General features: G+C 39.8%; 1 protein-coding gene across 3 annotated transcripts; it reads right to left on the reverse strand.

The window, feature by feature from the left end:
• Window positions 1-5998: 5998 nt before the first annotated feature.
• On the reverse strand, window positions 5999-12209 carry CALCB (calcitonin related polypeptide beta). Of its 3 annotated transcripts, none has more exons than XM_024102768.3 (5): window positions 12074-12209; window positions 10542-10637; window positions 10044-10175; window positions 6854-7038; window positions 5999-6483 (listed from the first exon to the last, which is right to left on the reverse strand). In XM_024102768.3, exons 2-4 carry the CDS (start codon window positions 10625-10627, stop codon window positions 6879-6881), a joined length of 378 nt encoding a protein of 125 aa, XP_023958536.1. In that variant the 5' UTR covers window positions 10628-10637; window positions 12074-12209; the 3' UTR covers window positions 5999-6483; window positions 6854-6878. The 3 variants fall into 3 exon arrangements, with proteins under 3 accessions (XP_023958536.1, XP_023958535.1, XP_005303361.1); XM_024102767.3 differs by having other exon boundaries at window positions 6854-7041; XM_005303304.4 differs by lacking the exons at window positions 5999-6483; window positions 6854-7038 and adding an exon at window positions 8649-9207.
• Between the last annotated feature and the right edge of the window lie 1744 nt (window positions 12210-13953).

Raw genomic sequence — 13953 nt, forward strand, 5'->3', positions numbered from 1 at the left:
AGGCGCCACTCCAGGGGGTGCCGAAGCCGACCCTACGGACGCTGCTATAGTAAAATCTGCTGGCTGGCGTGCACGCGGCGTGCACACACCTGCTTGGAATGGACATGAACAATCACTCGAAGAAGAACTATTATTCCTAGGAAGAGATTTGCTACACAGCCTTGTCTTTTCACCCATTCCTAAAGGACAGGAAGAGTCTTTTGAAAGTCTGTGGGTAATCCAGGCCTGAGAAATTTGAGAGCTTATCTATTAGAAAGGGTACCACCACAGGCTGAGAAGAAATTCTTGACTCTTTCTTCTAGAAGAAGGTGGGACTAAGCTAGCAGGACTTCCACATTCTTGTGTAGAATTCCTGTCTGGCTCTGGCAGCCTCTGGCTGATAATGAGGAAGAATTTTCTAACCCTTGTGGATTGAAAGGGACAGAACGATTGGTAGTTTTAGTATGGCTGGAATTTATGATTGCAGTAAGATTACATGAAGCTCCCTTGAATGCTTCTCAGTAATGGATGGCTGGGCATATCTTTATTTGGGTTAATCCTTAAAGGCTTTTACTAGGAACTTGTCACTAGAGTTTCACCCTGTCAAAATGTGCCTGAGCCAGACTGCCTCTGGAAATATTGTATGTATGGAGAGCCTGGAGCTACGTATTTGAGCCAGGGTATTGCAGAGAACAGATATGGTGGACAATCTGGTGCTGTGACAGAAGGGAGAAATCACAGAGAAACCTTAACATAATCTAAATAGAATACAGCTTCCTTCAGTCAGCCTCTTATTATTTCTTTGGGAACTTTTTTCTGAGACCACAAAAAGGAGCAGACAATGGACAGTGCTATTTCAGTGGATACCATATATGTGCTATATGAAGCATATGCAGCATATGAACGAATGGAAGACGATTCAAAGCCTCTTTCAAAAAAAATTTAATCCTGTGGTCCACAAAGTTCTTTGGAGAATCTACTCATTAGCTGGAAGAAAAATCTTTTTGCTTGAGAATGATCCTGACTAAGACAAGTCAATGGTCAAGACAGAAAAAAAACCTGGTGGCAATATTAGATGTGACTTGGTACAGTTTCGTAGAGATGTTTATTGATGGAACTCTACTTGTCATGGTTGGATCACTCAAAATAGTAGACTTATGAGATTCTGACATGTGAAAACAGTTCTGCTTTTTCCTACACCTCATCTTGAGGGCATCCTGGGTAGTGAGATATTGATTGGTTGATTTGACTATCTTCATATTGGAATAGATCAATTCAAACTAAATTTCAATGCATTCTGTGATTCAGAGTACTCAGAGCAGGAAGAAAATTCCCTTTCATCAGCTGAGGACTGGAGCAGATGCCTGTTACAGCAAAGAGAATCCTCAGTTTGGTTCTTTGGGGATGGGGTTTATGGCGCTGGCATTGAGAGTCCTGAAAGGGAGAAGTAGTGTCCTATCCTTGGTGCTTAGACTAGGATGAAAGGGGAAATAGAAGCTATCTAGGGCCTTGGCTACACTTACCCGCTAGTTCGACGGCTGGAAATCGAACTTCTGGGTTCGACTTATCGCGTCTAGTCTGGACGCGATAAGTCGAACCCGGAAGTGCTTGCCGTCGACTGCGGTACTCCAGCTCGGCGAGAGGAGTACCGCGGAGTCGACGGGGGAGCCTGCCTGCCGAGTGTGGACCAAGGTAAGTTCGAACTAAGGTACTTCGACTTCAGCTACGTTATTCACGTAGCTGAAGTTGCGTACCTTAGTTCGAATTAGGGGGGTAGTGTAGACCAAGCCTAAGGAGGCAAGGAGAAACCATGACTAAGAGCATGGTTTAGATTTGTGGACAATTGGCTGAAAACAATGTGAAATGAGTAGAGATTGACTGAATGGAGCAGGAATCTTAAAGCATTTAGGAAGGAGGGAAGGCGTGCTTGAGATGATCATCTTCTGATTCAAACAAGCTATTCAGGTGGTGGATCACTTGCAGCTTGAAAGGATCTGTCTCTGGAAAGGGAGTCTGTAGGGGATCTCTGGAAAAGAAATCTTGCAGGGACTGAGGTAGGAAAAGGAGACTGGTGTTAAGCCCTTCCTTGAAACATTGTGGGCAGTAAGAACCATTCAATGCAGTAGCTTGAAGAATCAGTCCCACACAACCCACGCTTCTTCCCACACTGACTAATCTGAGGCTTGCTGGTTTGGTGCTGCAGCAGGCGGACAAGAAAGAACAGAACCAAGGGTAAAGAAAAATGACTGAGGCAGGGGCACTGCCAGCATGGGGAGCTGAATGCAGGAACTTGTGCCTTTTGATGCTGATGGCTGAGCCCTGATCAACAGCTGAAGCATTGAAGTGGCTGAGGATTTACTGCTGAGCTAGAGGAGTCCCCAGACTTCATCAAAGTCTTCTACTGAACACTCTGTCTCTTCCAGGGGAAGGCTAAAATGGGAAGGAGATGAAGAATTTGCCAAAAGTATCTGAGGAAAAGAGCTCTCAGATAGCTACTGAGAAAACACCTGCCTCGCCATATAGAAGCAGAAGACTGCAGATCGATGTAAGTGCAGTTAACCAGGCCTGCCTGTAAAGGGCATTGGCAGGAATACTGCACTAGAAAAAAAAGGAGCGCAACGTCTTGCCTGCCTCTGAGAATTTGAAACAGTGGAAAAGCTCAAGCAACAGATTCCCATGAGAAAGATAAACACTGAATTTGCTATTAGTGATATTTCTCCACTGGTCATTTAAATAAGTACATTCTTTCTTGAAACAAGACTGTACATATGCAAAGTATTTTCACTATCTGTTGCTGTGAAATAAATCTTGTTTATTTGAATCTAAAAAAGAAAACAAAAACAAGACTAATTTCTTTTCTATTCTAGTTTCTTTGGTAAACTTATGGAAAAAATTAAAGTACACACTAAAATGACTTTTCTTACCACTAATCTGAGCCCACATCTCTTTAAGAGATTAGTGTTTTCACATTAATGTCTTATTAACAAACTTCACCTTTCCACCTAACTCCAGCAGTTGTCCAAATTTAATGCACATGTCACTTTTCTAAAGCAGTAAGTTACAATCCTCGTGTTTTTAGACCATGTTATATCTCAATAAAAAGTATTCTAATGTTCAAAGCTATATATGAGCTATTACTGAGTACATAATGACAGATGTGTTCCTCTGTGTTGTTGAAGTAACAGGACCAAAGATATCACTGTAAAGTAATATAGGTTAATCTTCTTAGAAACTATATACACCTGAATTCTAGACATTGCAGAACTCTAGATTATTGTGGTAATAAATGCAGTTTGTGTTTAGCTAAGAAAAAAGTATCAAGCACTGCATGTAGAGAAAAAAATATTTATATTCAAGTTAATTTGAAACATAATATGTAGTATGAAATTCGCCACAGCCCTCCATACCACTTAAATCCCACCGGAGGGTTGTGTGGGAATCATGCAATCTTAAGGCTGCTCTAATTTACCCAAAAGAGCCATAAACGTAGCCAAGGATTGGCATGATATAGGAGTGTCCCCACCACATAGCCTTTCCGCCAATCATGCCCCTTTTTCCCTACACTTGCCACAGTGGTGCAAGAGCCCTAATGACTGCTCCTCACCATGAGATGATCATCATTTCAGTGGAATGATCCTCCCTGGATTGGTGAAGCTGACTTTAGGGTCAGATACCACTGGCGGTGCAGTGCAGAACAAAACAGACTTAGAGGTTATGTCTACACTGCACACCAGTGGTGGTTGCAATGTATAGGGTATGTGTAGCTGTGTGATCAAGTGATCTCTCTCCTGCCATCCATCTTCACCCTCTGACAGACAGAGGCTAGGGACACCATTCCTTACCTGTCCTGGCTAATAGCCATTAATGGACTTAACCACCATGAATTTATCCAGTTCTCTTTTAAACTCTGTTATAGTCCTAGCCTTCACAACCTCCTCAGGTAAGGAGTTCCACAAGTTGACTGTGCGCTGCATAAAGAAGAACTTCCTTTTATTTGTTTTAAACCTGCTGCCTATTAATTTCATTTGATGACCCCTAGTTCTTGTGTTATGGGAATAAGTAAATAACTTTTCCTTATCCACTTTCTCCACATCACTCATGATTTTATATACCTCTATCATATCCCCCCTTAGTCTCCTCTTTTCCAAGCTGAAGAGTCCTAGCCTCTTTAATCTCTCCTCATATGGGACCCGCTCCAAACCCTTAATCATTTTAGTTGCCCTTTTCTGAACCTTTTCTAGTGCCAGTATATTTTTTTTGAGATGAGGAGACCACATCTGTACGCGATGTGCCACAGTGAAAAAGCTGTCCACACATCAGTGAAAAGCAATGGCAGAGGAGAAAGGGTTCAGTAGCTCCCTGCTGCCAAAGCCTTTCACTGCAGCAAGGAAAGACTCTTGCAGGGGGAAGACAGTGGGGAAAGGCTCTCCCTGCTGCCTCCCATCTGCGAAAGCCTTTCACTGCTGCTGAAGTCTTTTCCTGAAGCAGGGAAAGGCTCCAGCTGCAGAAAACTGGCAGAGCCTTTCCCCATTGTCAGAGATTTTTCCTGCAGTGGGGAAAGGCTCAAGCAGCAGGGAGACAGTGGGACACTACACTGCTAAAAATAGCAGTGTATATATGGGGGGCACTGCTTGGGCAAGTGAAAAGTTGTGTAGGATACATACCCACAAGCTTCATATGTCTCTTTACTTGCCTAAGCAGTGCCTCACCACCTACACTGCTATTTATACTGATCCTAGGAGGGCTAGCCATGTATCTACTGTACACACTGCTATAACAAGTGTTCAGTGTAGATATACCCAGAGTATCTAGCCCAGCCAGTATATTGAAAAGTCAGCAATTTCCTTCTGTAGGAGAAAGGACCTGCGTTGGTTGAAAGGTATCCTCCTTGGTTTTAAAACCACCAATGGATTTTCTCCAATTTCCCTTTACTCTACTCTCTGTTCTTCAGCTCCTCTAACCCTGGCCCCTGAATAGACACAGTCTCAGACACTGGTTAATCAAAGAAACTGCTTCTTTGCAGTTCCTTCAGTCTGTAATTGCTATCCTGAATCCCTTTCTCTCATTTATTCGCTCTCTCATTTAAATCTCAGCTAAATAAATATCTTTTCTCCTTTGTCTATCTCCCTACTGTTTAACTATGTAAACCAGTATGAAAGAGGCTATACAAAACTGTTGTCTCGCTCTATGCATTATGACGTTAGTTACTACCAGGACCTGTGGGGGGTTATTCTGTTTAGTCATTTTGTAATTATTTTTGAGCTACTGGTTCATGAGTTTGTAAAAGGGAAAATGTTTTCTCTATTCTGAACATTCAAACTTTAGTTCTCAAGAACCACTCTAGGGCCTGTAGCAGGGTGGACACCTGCTCTGGCCTGGAAGGGCCTGAGATTGCCTGCTCCCTGGGCTATGTGAAGGCTGAGCTGATTAAGGGAAGTGGCTGCAGCTGGGGCCACGCCCCAAACAGCCTCAGCAGGCCCTATAAAGGCTGGGAGCCAGGAACTCAGGCCAGAGTCTCTCTCTGTCTCCAGAGTGAGAAGGGCCTGGCTGCAGGGGAGCTAGACACAGGGTACCTGTAGTGGAGCAGGGCTAGGGAAAGGCTGAGGAGCTGGGTGACTGGCAGTGGCCTAGTGCTGAGGCAAGGTGGTGATAGTGGGTGAGGGTTCCCCAGGAAGGGGAGACCCAGATCTGTGGGGTACTGCCAGGGGGCAGCATCCCAGTAATAGGGGCACCGGGTCCTGGGAGGGACATGGGCGCCAGCAGAGGACATGGCAGATCACCGGCCTGCAGAGGGCGCTTGAGAGGCTGGTGAGCTGATTCCCCGGAGTAACCAGTAGGGGGCACTGCAGGGGTGAGTGCAGACCTCTTACAGGCCTGTAATTAGATAAGACAGGAGAAGGCCAATGATCCTTCTAATCTGATATCCACATTTGGCTAATGCCAGATGTTTTTTTTTTTTTTAAACTATGCAATAAACTAACAAAATTGTTTAAATGAAAAATCAGTTTCTCAATCCAAATGTATCTAAAATACTTTTTTTAATCTTGCTTAAATTCACAAATGATACAATATTGGAGTGTTTTTAAACATACTGTACAATCATGTTAGTTAAATGTTTTACATCAAGGCACAGCACACCATATTTTACAGATATGCCTTGACAGGCAGCAATTTAGTGTAATCCCCGAGATTTGGCAGTATTGCCCAGATAAATAGCATGGGTCACATTTCACATATATGCTAGAAGATAAATAAATAATAGATGCTCTCACATTTTATTTGAAATAGAATTGCATATAAAAAGAATATACAATAATTTAACTTGAATAATTAGATTGTTTTGTACTATACATAACAGAAGTGCTTTCATTTGTTTTTAACAAAACATTTTTAAATATTAGAAGGATGCAAAAAATGAGTCTTCTGTTTGGCCTTCTTGATTTATGGAGAAGAGTTGCTTTCATTAGAAACAAAAGGGAGTTAACATTTCAGTTTCATGGCAATCTGAAAGAAAGAAATCCAAAATTACCAAAATATTGATACTGAAATATTACTTGTGGTATAATGCAAGAATATCCACTGATTGAAACTATTACTTGAACCAACCAGCTTTGTTTTACAAGGTGATCTAACATTCATTACAACTGATTATTTAAACTTTTCACTTTACTTTGAAAAAAAAAACTTACAGTAGATGTTCTATTTAAATGTAAAACTGGATTTGTAACACATTTGGATTAACTATTACTGTTTTTCTAGAATCTAAACACCATAAAATCTATTTTTCATCCAAACAAGAATTCTACTTAAGATATTAGCAATGGTAACATTACCAAAGGAAGTATAGATTCTACGTATGTTGCAGTGTGCTTACCATTTTCCAGATGTCATTCAGATGTTTATATTTGAGCATTTCTTCTTCGCCTCCCAAAAGCTTTAGATCCCACATTGGTAGGTACAAAGTTGCTCTTGCCCACTCCTCCTGACCTGCTCAGGAAGTCTGCCAGACGATGGGTCACACAGGTTGCTGTGTTACATGCCCTTTTCTGTGCTGTTACACTGCTTTTCAAAATAAAAAACATATATTTTACATAGAGAGACTGTAAAAAATACTTTGCTTATCTCAACAGAGTGTGGTTCTACCTGGAAAAGTATCTCTCTAAAAATGGGATTGTGAAGTTCCATATTTATTGTGTTTCAAGGATTTACATATTATTCACTCAGTTTATGAGTTTAAAAAATATTTTTCTTTTTCTAGCTAGCAGGTGCTACAGACTCAGCTCAGGTTGTTAAAGTCAGACTGGGCTCTTTCTTTCTTGCACATCACCAATAGTTAAGGGTGCCTAGACAAAATTATCCCCTCAATAACACTTGATCAACTCCATTCCCACCAGCAAATAATTGAAATTTAACAGACAACTGTTGATAATGCATAAGGAGTAAAAGAATCTAGCTAAGCCTCAGCTGAGTTGGTTCTGTAGTGCTGATGGAGTATAGTAGCAAAAAAACCTATTTTAGGTACTCAGATCAGCAGCTATGTCAGAACACACAAAAGGGCTGAAGTCCTGGCCCCATTGAAGTCAATGGAAATTTTGTCATTGACTTCAATGGGGCAAGGATTTCATCCAGGAACTAAATCTACAGAGTAAGAAGTTGTTAGGGATTTTTAAATAATTTTTCAGTGTTGAACTGCACATAGTCATTTTCCTTCTTCCATATATCTGATTGCACTATTTAAACAGCTTTCTTCTTTATTTAAGCCTTCACTGAGCAAAGCATTAAGCATTTTAGTAATCCTACTGATTTCAATGGGACTACTCACTTGCTTAGAATTAAGCACATGCTTATGTGTATTGCTGGACTGGGGCCTTAGAGTACATACTTCTATAGTCTTTGTTCAAGCCAGTCTCCTACTGAAATCTATGGGAATGTTGCTTGAGTTAGGACTATAGACAGGCCTAGAGACAGTACCATAGAAAACATCCCTGGCAACATGACAATTGTTTTCTGAACAGTTCCCATATTATGAGATATATGTAGTACAGAGGGGGAAAAAAGTTAGAGGTACAAAAGTAGCACTAAATCTGTTGTATTAAAGTAAAAGAATTAACAGAAAACAAGATTTTAAATGAATTACCCAGATATGAAAGCTCCCCCTTTTCATTCTTTTAATATACAAGTCTACCTCACAGGTTATTTCTAAAACTGATATACATGTAAAAAATCCAGTTAATCATGGTAATACATCACTGTAAAGAAGCTTCATGTAAATAATTTTAAGGAAAATGAAAAAGGAATATTAAAGTTCTTACCTGGATGAGTTCAATGAGAACAGTTTTAAACCTGGATTACATTTCTAGTGTTTTCACACTAGTTAATACATGCATTTCTTGATGCTTAGCCATTTCAAAAGTTCATAGAAATTGTTTTACTAGCTAAGATTGTGAGTGTGACTGATTATGTATGCACACATACATATAGAAAGCATTAAAAGGGTCTAGGAGTTCTCCCAGTGTATATGAACATAGTCAAATTGTTCAGGTATTCTGGAATTAAATTATTATACAACTTTTGTATTGTTCTGCTCTTCTCCAGTTCTGAAGAAATTTGTAAAACTTTTCTAGAAATCTTGCATTCCAACACAATTAATTAAAACAACAGTCCTAATCCTCATAGAAAAATAGGTTTATTGAACAAGTGCATGAGCAGGCATGAAAGAAGAGTTTATCTGTACATGTAATAGCTAGAAATGAAAAGCTTTGTTTAGATTTTTTTTAAAATAAATGTCTAAGAAAATCAGTTGACGTCTCAAGGCAGTGCTGTTCATTCTTTTTTATTTTATTTGGTATATATTTTTTTCTAACTTGGTATGTGTGTTGTGTTCTTTATCGTCCTAACTTTAAGTCCATCTCAAACATTCTCTGTCGAAAACAGAATCAAAATAACACAGCAAAGTTAGCAATCAAGGTTAGATCCACATGCATCAAGTTAAAAAAAAAGGGGGGGGAGAAGGGTGAAAATAAGCATGTTTAGTTGTTTCCCAGGGATTCCCCATAGTTTGCATAGCGTTCATTTTCCAGGTCATTCAGCACATTCCTTTTCTTGCCAGGAGTTCCAGCCCCGACGTCAGTACGAGGGTAAGTTTGCAATTTGTGCAATTCTTGAGACAGTTTGCCCAGCACACAAGTACTCAGACTGGCGCAGCGTTTGGAAATAGGTCTATCCAGGCTGCAGGGGGAAAAAACATGCCAAAAAAGTAATATAAATCATGCACATCCATGCATTACATTCCTAGATAAATAAGTATAATTAGGAGACAAAAAGAAAAGGATAAAATCCCCTCACACTCATTTCATGCAAGAGGGGGCGCACTTGAAATCAGAGGGAGAACAGAGTTTTATCATGAACAAAATTAATATTGTTTACTTGATCAAGCAAATAGATTAGATTTTGGGATGCTGGTAGTCAAAGGATAGGAGGTTTGTCTTCCACTGTACTAGACATGCTGTTCAGTCTCTCATTCATCAACATGCTTTGCAATAGGAATTCATTAAGGTTAATGCAAATGTACTTGCATGCCTTGGCCCTGAGGGAGAGGGTGGCGCTGCGTGCACTAATAGGATGCCCCGCTTCAGCCAATGGCTTTCCATGCCTCACGACAGCATCATGCACTATCGCGACAGAGAATCCAGGAGCGATCGAACAGCCCTTAATACTACCACCGGGAAAACGTACCTCTTGCTGCCATATTTTAATACAACCCCCTCCTTGAAGTTCAACTCACCCTCCAATGTTTTTTTTTTATTTGCTCTCGGTTGTAAAAAAAAGATAAAAGCAGGTTAACTAGGTGGAAACCATCAACCTGATACTGACACGGGAAAACATCTATGTAGTACCATCCCTTCCAAAGTATTGTACAAGGTCATCCGCAGTCCCATGGGAGAGGAAAATCTTAGCCTGCCCGAGTGTCTGCTGAGGTGGCTCTTGCTAGGAAATGAAATGGACACACAGAGTGGTCCTGCTACCCCAGCATCTGTGCATATCCCCGGGGCTGTAGCCCTTACCTATTCCCCTCAGTCGCTTGTTCCAGGTCTTCCGCTGTCATCTGAACAAATTCTTTCACCAACGCATTTAATAACCGCCGAGCTTCGTAATCACTGAGTGTCACTCGATCCGTTATAGAGTCTAAGCCAGGTCTAGGTGGAGACAAGCGAGACAGAATGAATACAAGGATAACTGCTGCAGAGACTCTTGCATGTGTGCCCTTAGGTGGATGAGTTCTTGTATACGCTATTCCACATTGCTGAACGTGTCTTTGTCACTAGTGTCCATATGTATACCGAACTCAAGACAAAGACTACTCATTCCCTCACACACTAGATAAGTAATCTATTGCATGTTAAAATATGAGCGTTACAAAAAAGTAATATTGGAAGATCTACGTTTTCTCCTTTACTATAATCCACGTCCTATCTGCAGCCACGAGGAAAACTAAATGTCTCCATTCTGTTCAGATGCAGAGCTCCGAAACTCATGAGTTTCCACAGCTCTCTGCTTCTTACCTGAGTGGGGTTGCCTGGGAGCTATCCATCTGGCACATAACCAAGGCATAAACAGCAAGGAAAGATGAAATCTTCAGCATAACCATAATGTCCTCTCTACAACAAAGAGTCACATCAAACAATGGCCATTTTCCAACCTCCTCAATCTTAACAGATCTACTAAAGATGCAGTCTTTCTCTAGGCACACTTGGCAATAGGTTTCAAGTATCAGAGGGGTAGCCGTGTTAGTCTGAATCTGTAAAAAGCAACAGAGGGTCCTGTGGCACCTTTTGAGACTAACAGACTGTTAGTCTCAAAGGTGTCACAGGACCCTCTGTTGCTTTTTGGTAATAGGTTGTTGTTGTTAATTTGCTTTGGTCTTTTGCTTTAGTTTTCTCAAATAATTTTCAGATTTTTGTATATGACCAAATTGTAATATTTTGAGGTTTTTTTCAGAGTTAGGATTACTATCAAGATGTAACGAAAATGGGATTTAAGTTAATGCAGATCTGTCTATAAACTGATGGGAAACGTGTGTCTTCCCCCCCACCCCACCCCCGTGTTTGAAGCACTACACGTAATTTCATTTAATGTGTCGGATCTGAACTGGACAAAATGGCACTTCAGGTATAGAAAATCTTATGAAAAAGCATGAAAGCTAAAGCTATTGTTATTTTTAAAAGATGACCAGTACTTTTCTGTATTCTCATTTTTGCAGAATATTAATACATGTTAATCCCTCTAATGTTTAATTTAAAAATTAAACAGAATTATGTTTGCTTAGAAAACAGCACATTGTACTAAAGAGTGCTCACTTCCTGGTACAGTTTACATACTAATCTTCCAACTCAAATACAAATTAGATAAAACTATAAAAACAGGTCCATTAAATTGATTTTAATAAAAAATCCCAAAATTATGACCAAAGATAAATAAATCAGATGAACTCAAGTCAAGAGAGCAGAAAGATTTAAAAATATCATATCCTGAAGAACTCCTCTCAATGACTCACAGTTTTATTTAAATACTTTTAGATTAACTTCACCTTTTCACTCATAAAGTAAAACACCTATTACTACCTGCAGCATATATTGCTAGCTAACATACAATGAAGGTTGTCACTTTTTAAATTTTTACCATTTTATAAACAGATTTTGTGAAAAACCTCAAAATGATTACAAAAGAAATCAAGCTATGCAGCCCAATAATGTAAAGAGATTAGGGGGTTTTTTTCATACAAAATGTAATATACTACGCAGTATCGGTTGCTTTCAATTATTCTAACGGGATTGTGTATTCCTTCTTTTATCGTATCTATTCTTATTTTAATTTTATTTTATTTTGAAGAATCCAGTAACGTGTAATTTAGAAGACCATACAAAATCTAGCTAATTACAAATTATGCGTTCTCTGAATGCACAGAGAAAAATCAAAATAGAGAAAGGCAACACAAGCTGTAACTTGGCATCAGTTAAAGACCTTCTGCTGCACTGAAGTAAGCTCACCAAACTCTAGATTTAAGAAAAGAAAAAGAAAGAAAGAGCATGCTTACCTTGAAATGCAAAGCTTCTTAAGAAACAGTAAAACGTGGTGGAGGTTTCCTCAATATATGTTTCTAAATCGTGATGCTGTTCAATGCCTAAGTATCCCCCTTTTATATCTACCGCCAGGGTGAAAGTGTGTAGGCGTTTGACCGGCACTGGCCAGCCAATCACAAGGTCTGTTGGCAAAATGTAGCCAATCCACAACCGGGCACGAAACCCACCGGTCTCCCATTACGTCATCTTCCAGTCACTGAGTATTCCATTCACAAAATTTGCTAGTCAGTTGGCTACATCTGATAGGTTTATTTGCCCTGAGGTCATTGAACGAAAAAAAGACGGATCACATCAGACGATTAATGACAACTAAGGGAAATCGTCTCGAGTCATTAATAATGTACAGTCCACCCCCTTACCCCCACAAAAAGTACCATATCGTTTTAATGAAAAATTCAAAGGACACGTTATTTACTTATTAGAAGCGACATCTACTGCAAGAAATACCGCATTGCAGACAGAAAAAAGGACCTTGGCAACGGCGGGTTATCATTATTTTTTTAGTATGCAAATGCATGGCTATAGTAATGTAATTGCATACATGTTAAACTGTATTTAGTATTTATTACATATATTTTCTAATAGTACAGTTTTTTGTTTCGTAACAAATTAAAACACGAGTGCAGAAGTTATTTCACTTATGTTACTAAATACGTTTAATTATATCACGTTAAGAGTATAGTATCTGGAGCAAATCCGTTATGCGACGCATATTAGAAAAGTTTTTCCTTTGGTACCATGAAGCACGATTCTGCAAACCTTTAGTCATGTGGGTAGTTCCCCTCACTTCAACGGGACTAAATTTTCAGGTTCCTGCCTGGGGATTGCCATGTTACGCATTTTCCCATAGTTCCCGGTATCTAGTGTGGATTTGCATTTGGCCAAATGTATGTGGTAAATCGGGAGAAACGAGGAATTTAAAATAACTAAAAATTAAAACCAAAACATTCATGGAAAGTCCCAAAGCCCATTGAAACTAATATGAATCTTCAGTCCGATTTCAATGTGCTTTAGATCAGGCCTTTTGTCTATAATGAATGAAAATGACTCCCCTTCCTCTGTCAACCAAGAAGAACCATTTCCGTTTTCCCTCTCTTCTACAAGTATCGACCATGCTGAAGTCTTTCCACATAGCCTACCTCGCATTCTTATTGTTAATGTAAACTAAAAACTTGCAAAATAAGTCTTTCTCTCTGGCTATTATATTCACTTTTCATAGGTTTTGAGAACAAGAATAACATTAGTCTCTTGGGTCATTTGAAGATTAGCGCAGCTTAGTGTGGTAGGCAGTGGTGTGGATTGTGGAAAGCAGGTCTGAAGAGAGATGGTTAAGACTGAAGGGATAGGAGTCTACTTTCCTTCCTTACAGGGACTTCTATTCAGAGTTAATACTTAAATTGTGACCATTTACTCTTCTCTATTTCTCCTTTGAACAGGACTGATTTAAACTGGTCTTCGGTATGCATTTTTTGGAGGACAGATTTTACATTCACTGAATCGAACGCAATTACTGCTCACCGTATGAATTTGAATTCCCCTACAGGAAAAAAATAAAAATAATTGCACTGTCTTCTGTGACACACAGTTAAGACTCGTAGTTTATTTAATATAAACCCAGGGGAAATTGCATACTGAACTACTATGTTACCAACGGTAGCACCTGATATTGAGAAGTAATGTAAGACCCCATCTGTATTCCGCAGCAAATTGTCCGCAGAAAGTGTACAAACAGTGGGACTGGCCCGACCATCGTCTCTCAGAGGGGAGGATTGCTAGCAGATGTTGTAGCCGGTGTGATTCAATCATTTCGTGCTACGAGCCCTGTCTTTATTGA

Source organism: Chrysemys picta, chromosome 4 (genome assembly GCF_011386835.1).
Source record: "Chrysemys picta bellii isolate R12L10 chromosome 4, ASM1138683v2, whole genome shotgun sequence".
Classification (NCBI taxonomy): Eukaryota; Metazoa; Chordata; order Testudines; family Emydidae; genus Chrysemys; species Chrysemys picta.

Coding starts and splice junctions, on each gene's coding strand:
- CALCB (XM_005303304.4), bottom strand. CDS start 10,627: ATGGTTATGCTGAAGATTTCATCTTTCCTTGCTGTTTATGCCTTGGTT. Junction 10,176..10,541: donor TCCCAGGCAACCCCACTCAG/GTAAGAAGCAGA, acceptor GTCTCCACCTAG/ACCTGGCTTAGACTCTATAA. Junction 9,208..10,043: donor CAAGCGACTGAGGGGAATAG/GTAAGGGCTACA, acceptor TTCCCCCTGCAG/CCTGGATAGACCTATTTCCA.